The sequence below is a fragment of the Nicotiana tomentosiformis genome, chromosome 6 (genome assembly GCF_000390325.3).
Source record: "Nicotiana tomentosiformis chromosome 6, ASM39032v3, whole genome shotgun sequence".
NCBI lineage: Eukaryota > Viridiplantae > Streptophyta > Magnoliopsida > Solanales > Solanaceae > Nicotiana > Nicotiana tomentosiformis.
The window spans coordinates 96,274,308-96,281,467 of record NC_090817.1 but is presented as its reverse complement, the minus strand read 5'-3'; the positions used below and the strand labels follow the sequence as shown (position 1 = coordinate 96,281,467).

Sequence of the window (7,160 nt, the reverse complement as noted above, 5' to 3'; positions counted from 1 at the left end):
TTGATGCGTCCGATAGCCGACACAGTGGAGGATGCATCAATGCTGAATTTATACTCCGATAACTGTGGCGCTTCCTTAGGTACGGTAGGCCTGTCGAACCCATTTATGTTCATAAGCCCACGAGACCCTTGACCTCGATCACTTCTTTTGTTGCCTTGTCCGGGGTTACATCTCGATTCATTGATTCTGTGGTTTCCACACGGTCGGTATCGGTCCCTGATCGGACCTTGTTCTCGATTGATATCCCTTCTAGCAGCGGGTTCAGACCCCAACTGATAGTCTTCGACTCTAATTTTTGATTGGTACCGATTATGCACGTTGGCCCAAGTAATAGCTAGGTACTCGATCAGGTTATGCTTCAACCGTCGTGAAGCCGTCGAACTTTGTTCGTTCAAACCTTGAGTGAAAGCCTGAACAGCCCAATCATCTGTGACTGATGGCAGATCCATTCATTCTATTTGAAAACGAGATACGAATTCCCTTAGCATCTCGTTATCCTTTTGTCTTACCTTGAACAGGTCTGACTTCCTGGTCTCGACCTTTATGACCTCGGCATGTGCTTTTATGAAGGAATCTGCAAGCATAGCAAAAGAATCGATGGAATTAGATGGTAAATTATGATACCATATCATTGCTCCCTTTGACAGAGTTTCACCGAATTTTTTCAATAATACGGATTCGATTTCATCGTCCTCTAGGTCGTTCCCTTTGATGGCACATGTGTAAGAGGCGACATATTCATTGGGGTCGGTAGTTCCGTTATATTTAGGAATCTCGAGCATTCAAAATTTCATTGGGATCGGTTTAGGAGCCACTCTTGGGGGAAAGGCTTTTGTACGAATTTTTTGGAATCTAATCCCTTCAATATCGGTGGTGCCCCCGAGATCTGATCAACCCTGGAGTTATATGTTTCCACATTTTTGTCGTTTGCCTCGATCCTCCTTTCACCTGATTCTATTTGTTTGGTCAGTTCTTCGAACATCTTAGCAATTTCGGGATTAGTCCCCGACTCTTGCTCATTTGACCTTACTATAGTTGGTTCCGTTCTGTGGGCGATTTATCGGGGTGGACTAGGCTCCGGCCTGCTCGGTATCTGGTTTGACTCTGTAACTGAGCTATTGCTGCCTGTTGATCTTGCAATATTTCAAAAATCATGCGCAAGCTGACGCCATTTTCTTCAACGTTATGGGTATCTCGAGCTGCAGATCAAGTGCCACCATGAATGCTATTTTCAGGTTCTGAGTATAGGTTTGCCTCAATGTCCACATGTGAATTAACATCTAATGGCACTTCGATTCGAGCCTCAACGGCGTCGACAAGCGGCCTTTTGATCCTGGGCGTCAAGTTATTGTTCTTATCTTGAAGACCAGCTTCGTTGTCGATAGGTAAGGCCATTTAATTGATAGTTAGTCGTTGCTAATCTGAAATCAAAGACACTTCCGAAAATAAGCGTAAAATGGCGTGTTTTGCGGATTCGTATCAAATAACCACTATTATCCTTAACCCCACGGTGGGCGCCAAACTGTTTACCCGAAAAACGGATATAATTGAATTTGTACGTAGTTCTAAGGGTATATGATATAAATTGACACAAATTTTAAGAGTAAAATGAAAATATCGAATATTGATTGCAAAGAATGAAAAATAAGCAAAGTTGGAAAAAAGATGATTTATGGATTAAGCAAGATGAATCATTCTATGTAGCTAAAAAGGGATAACTCTTCAATATAGGAGTATATGATCTCTCAGTTATCATGTATGTAGAAAACTTCCTACCTACAAAAATAATAACCAACCCCTTTATAGTGGAGGGATCCTACTTTATATACAATTAAAAATACATAGTGGGAGATCCATGATAAATCAGTTTTTTCATAATTCCTGCCAGGATTCTCTCCCCTAGTGCGGTTGCAACGTCTCTTGTCTATGAGCTCGATATTTGACTCGAGCTCGATACCGACTCAAGCTCTCGATCTTGACTTGAGCTCGATTCTGATTTGGAGTCTTATATTGATTCGGGGACAGTGTTGGTCGGTCTCTGCCTCGTAAGCTCGATAACTTCATCATAGTTCGATTTGGATTCGAGCTCGATAATGATATCGAGCTCGACATTGATCGGTCCCTAGGGCTCGAAACTTGATGACCTGACTTCGGACCTCAACCTGATCTTTGATCCGATGCATTACCATTTCGACCAGTTCGTACGAAGTACTAACCGGTTTTGACCGTATACAGGTTTGCTGTTGAACCCATTCCTGGTGCATTGGTTTGCATAAATGGCATGATTTTAAAGGTATTCTTCTCGTCTATGTTTGCTCGAACTTTTCAATAATATCGTCGGGTGTGTGTTGGATCCTCCAAAAATAATGCACTTTTTTAGGATCCAACATGTATGCGCCTAGGGACGGAGTTATGAGGCGGAAGCGGTTTCATCTCAACCCCTTCACCGAAAAATTATGATGTATATATAAGATCAACTCTACCTCTGCCACTAGATGCGACTATTTTTGAAGAGTCCGAGCAACATAGACTCTCATTCAATCTTTTTCTGATTTTCTCCATTATTATGTCAATGCATTCTGTGTTATGTTGAGAGATGCATGATTCTTGTTTTTTGTTCTTCTTAATATTTTTGGGCTTGTACTCAGGCCATCAGCAATGGGAAGTTAGAAAGCGGAATACATAGAGTGGCAACCAATCAGCCAGTGATAGAATATCTCTTGGTTGTTTAACTAGTCCTGCCTGTTCTGGATGCATAATCTAACCTGCAAAAGCACTTATAAGTGAAAGTAGGGGTGTTAATGGTTCAGTTTGGATCGGTTTTTCTCTAAAATAGAACAAAATCAATTAAGTCGGTTTTTCAAATTTTGAAATCAAACCAAACCAATTAAGTCAGTTTTTTATTGATTCGGTTTTTGTCGGTTATTCGGTTTTTTTTTAAATATGCGACATATACTACCAAGTTTCGGTGACTACATTTTCAACATACATTATCAAACCAATTGCTATTCGAGAAATCTTTCATTTACCAAGATATATTGATGATAATTGAACCAAATAGTAATGAATAATTTTAGGACTCAATTAAAAATAGATTATTTTTAACATGAAATAAATTCTTGTACTTAGCAAAAGAAAAATATCAATCAAACTAGAATGTAAATGCAAAAAACTATATTATTATAATAGCAAAAAACTAGACTAAAAGAGCAAACTATTAAAATGTAACATAAAATTTTAGAAACTTTGTATAATAATAAATTTTAAATAATTATTTCTATATTCAGTTTGGTTCGGATTTTTTCAGTTATTTTTTTATTAAAACCAAAACCAAACCAAATTTGGTCGATTTTTAAAATTCAAAACCAAAATCAAATCAAACCGAAAAAATATCGGTTTTTTTAGTCAATTTGATTCGGTTTTCGGTTTGGTTCGATTTTTAGGGTTTTTATGAACACCCTAAGTGAAAGCAACCCTCTAAAATACAAGTCCTTCTCTTACACAAAGTATCTGAAGATTTGCTTCACTAACACCTCAGAATTTGAAGTAGCACTTAATCCTCATAAAATTTAATATCTTTGAGGGAGAAATGATGTGTTTCTGATTTGCAACATCGAATTTTTTTCCTTGAGGAAGCAATTGTGTGTGATTTCAGTTTTTATTTCAATGCATTTACCAATTCCCGCTATGAAGCATGCATGCAACGTATTTCTTTGTATCGTGATCCAGTTTGTAATATAAATAAGAACATCAATGAATAAAACTGTGTTGGAGTAAGTTATAATTAATATTGCAAACTGCCTGTTCTGGATGCATGTAGCTAAGCTAAGTCTCCTCATTCTGAAAATTAAATACATTCGGAGCTAAAGAAAATTTTGTATCAGAAGAAGAAGAAGAAGAAGAAGAAGAAGAAGAAGAAGAAGAAGAAGAAGAAGAAAATCTCATATTTTTCAAAGCAATTAATAAACGTTATATCATCTATTACTAGCTTGAAGGGATTTTCTTAAGGGCAAAAAGAAGACTAATAAAATTCTTCTGCCCAATTTTTGTATTGAAAATTCTTCCAATGACTTTCATATTGCATCGTAGAAGTCAGTTTTATCATATCCATGCGGATCAAATACGGCTTTATCGAAGCGAGATCCTATCGGCTCAGTTTCTTGAGATTTCACTGTATGCAGCAACAAATCTGGATTCCGATACTCCTTTTTGTTGCGTAATTCTGCATTAAAGCTTGTGCCAGTAGTCTTCTTTAGAGCAAGTAATTTAATAATCTTTTCTTGCAATTCGTCTGAACACTTCTCCTTTGGTGGAGGAGGCAGCCATTTCTCCAACAGATCTGTTTCTCCTTTTTGTTCTTCTTTTGCAGGAACGTCTATAACAGGTTCTGAAGAAATTTCGATTCGATTATTTGAAACGGAGACGTTTTGGGATTCAGGTCGGTATTCTTCTTCTTCTTCTTCCATATCATCATCCTCGTCGCCGTAGATAGATAGCAGAGCGATTGCCTCCGATTCTTTCTTCTCTGACGCCATTGCTATTAATTATATCTTTGAATTGTTCAATTAATAGGGTTTTTGGTTGATGAATTAGGGATTTAGAAGTTTTTTGGAATTTATTTGAGTGTTCCGCGGGGGAGCTATTGGGTTGAGGAAGGATCCGGGTCAGATTAGAAAGAGATACGGGTCAAAATTATTAATTAGAGGTTGCATGCTATTAATGTCGGCCTTGTATTAGTAAACATTATTACAAGAAAGGTTAATTTGCTGTTGATAAGGAAAAGGAAAGACCAATTTAGTTGACATTATTTCAAAGAATTTTATTTTTCTTACCAAATTATTTACTCAACTAAGTATCCTGAAGCCATTGGCGGCATCACGATATCACTAATCTTCTCTTCTTTCTTTTTCTCTTTTTTTATTTATTTTTGGGTCGTGTCAGTTTCTCAAGATTATATAGTTTACCCGAAAAATGGATAGAGTTGAATTTATACGTAGTTCTAAGAATACGTGATATAACTTGGTATAAATTGGTAAAATAAGTAAAAATATATCGAATATTGACTATAAAAAAGGAATGAAATACAAACCCAAATTGAGTAGAGAATGATTTATAAATGAACAAGATGAACCAATGTCCAAAGTCCAAAAAAGGATAATGTTTACTATATGTGTGTAAATCTCAATGATCTCTAAAATGTGAGAGTGTATGAAAGTCTATCTCCAATCTCCCCTTACACAAATGATAGCCACTCTTAATATAGTGGAGGAATCTTACTTTGAATACAATTAAAAATATATAGTGGGGATCTCATGATATAATAGTTAATTAGTTTTTCCTTGATTTCCGTCCAAATTCTCTTCCTTAGTGCGGCTATAACGACTCTTTGTCCCTTGGCTCGATCTTGATTTTGGTCGGTCTCGGTATTGGTCGGTCTATGGGTCACGAGCTCGACCTTGACTCAAGCTCGATCTTGACTCGAGCTCGGTATTGATCGGTCTCTGGATCTCGAGCTCGACCTTGACTCGAGCTTGATCGGTCTCTGGATCTCGAGCTCGATATCCCAACTTTACATCATAGCTGGATATTATAACGACGACACTCGGACCGTCATGCTCCAATCTTGACTAATCACACGAAGGACAAACTCGGTTTTGACCGTATACAGATAGTCCCCTCGTTTCTCGGAAAGAAGGTGGCGAGGAACGATATGATTTTTCAATCTCTGACTAGATACATACTGACGTCTGCGTCGATCCCGATCGTGACGTATGTTACAAATATACCGTCGATCCAGTTACCAAGGCATTAAATGCGCGTCAGTCAATGGTCGGCCACTGCCAATTTTGAACTATCACTGTGACATCTATAAATAGCCCCCTTCTTCATTATATCAAACTTTTAAGCCTTTTTCATTCCAATCTTCACAGTCCTTCCTTCGCCTTCTCCCAAAACTTCCTATTTCCAAGTTTCTTGTTCTTATCAAAACATCAAATAATTCAATCTTCCTTCTTCTTTGTTCACAGAAATTTAGATGGCCAAAACGTCTAAAACCGTTCCGCAAAAAGAGGCCGCTTCTTCATCACGACCCGCCGGCGGCGAGGATGTGGTGGAGCCTCGCCCTGAGGAATTCATTCCGGTAGGGTGTTCAACTGTCAGTGACTTTAAAGTTGAAATACCTTCTTTGGTACCGGGCCGATGTGAGCCGATGTCGAGGTACCAGTGTACGATCACCGAGAAAATTCTCGAGAAAGTCAAAAAAGAATGCAACTGGGATGATAAGTACGTGGTAGTCCCATCGCCTGATGAATCGATTACTACCCACGTGGAAGGGTTCCTAAGTGTTTATACTTATCCTTTCACGTTGGGTCCTTTAGACCCTGTCATCTCGCCTTTTGCAAGAGATACGACATGACCCTTGGCCAGATCCATCCTTCTTTTTGGAGAATAGTGATTCTTCTCCGATTTTTCTCGAGCAAAATCGAGGGGTGTCTTTTCACCCTCAATCACCTTATGCGCCTTTATAGTCCCCGACTTTATCGAGGAGGGTTAATCAAGCTTGCTCGCCGAGCCACCAAAGCGCCATTCTCGAGTATAGACGAGACTCGTGACCGAGGTTGGATGGGCCCTTTTGTTCGAGTCAAAACCTCATACCTGATCCCTGCCGATGACATGTTGTTTCCTGAGAAATGGAATATAAACCGTGAGTGCTTATTTCCCTTCGTTCGTATTAATTTTGTGACTTGCCTTTCATTTTCTTGATCACTTTTCCTTTCTTATCACAGTCGTGGCTCGGATGCCGGAACCAATTTCAGATCTTAAACAATGGGTTGAAGGTCTGGTGCTTTAGAGACCGTACTCCGAGCGTGCTTGGGTGGAATTATCAAAGGGTCGATGGGAGGCCGGTAGTCATAGTAAGTCTCTTTCTTAATTTGTTTGTCATTTGTTCTTTTTTAGTTGTTTATCCCCTCTTTTCCCTTTGTAGGACTAGGGAAGGATGTTGCCATGAGGCCCCCATCTGGTGATGAAGAGGTTCCTGCCCTGAAGCAGGTTAAAGAAAAGAAGAGAAAATACATACGGAGTTCTCCGGTCTCGGAAAAGAAAAAACCGGCTAAGAAATCTTGCAAGCCAAGGGGGGCTCCAGTGTCACGCCTTCGGAA

At 39.0% G+C, this 7,160-nt stretch overlaps 1 protein-coding gene across 1 annotated transcript; it reads right to left on the bottom strand.

Moving 5' to 3' along the window:
• Positions 1–3,926: 3,926 nt before the first annotated feature.
• Positions 3,927–4,785, bottom strand: LOC104092580 (uncharacterized). Its single transcript, XM_009598209.4, has one exon. The coding sequence runs from the start codon at positions 4,533–4,535 to the stop codon at positions 4,074–4,076; it is 462 nt and encodes a 153-aa protein (XP_009596504.1). The 5' UTR covers positions 4,536–4,785; the 3' UTR covers positions 3,927–4,073.
• Between the last annotated feature and the right edge of the window lie 2,375 nt (positions 4,786–7,160).

Coding starts and splice junctions, on each gene's coding strand:
- LOC104092580 (XM_009598209.4), bottom strand. CDS start 4,535: ATGGCGTCAGAGAAGAAAGAATCGGAGGCAATCGCTCTGCTATCTATC.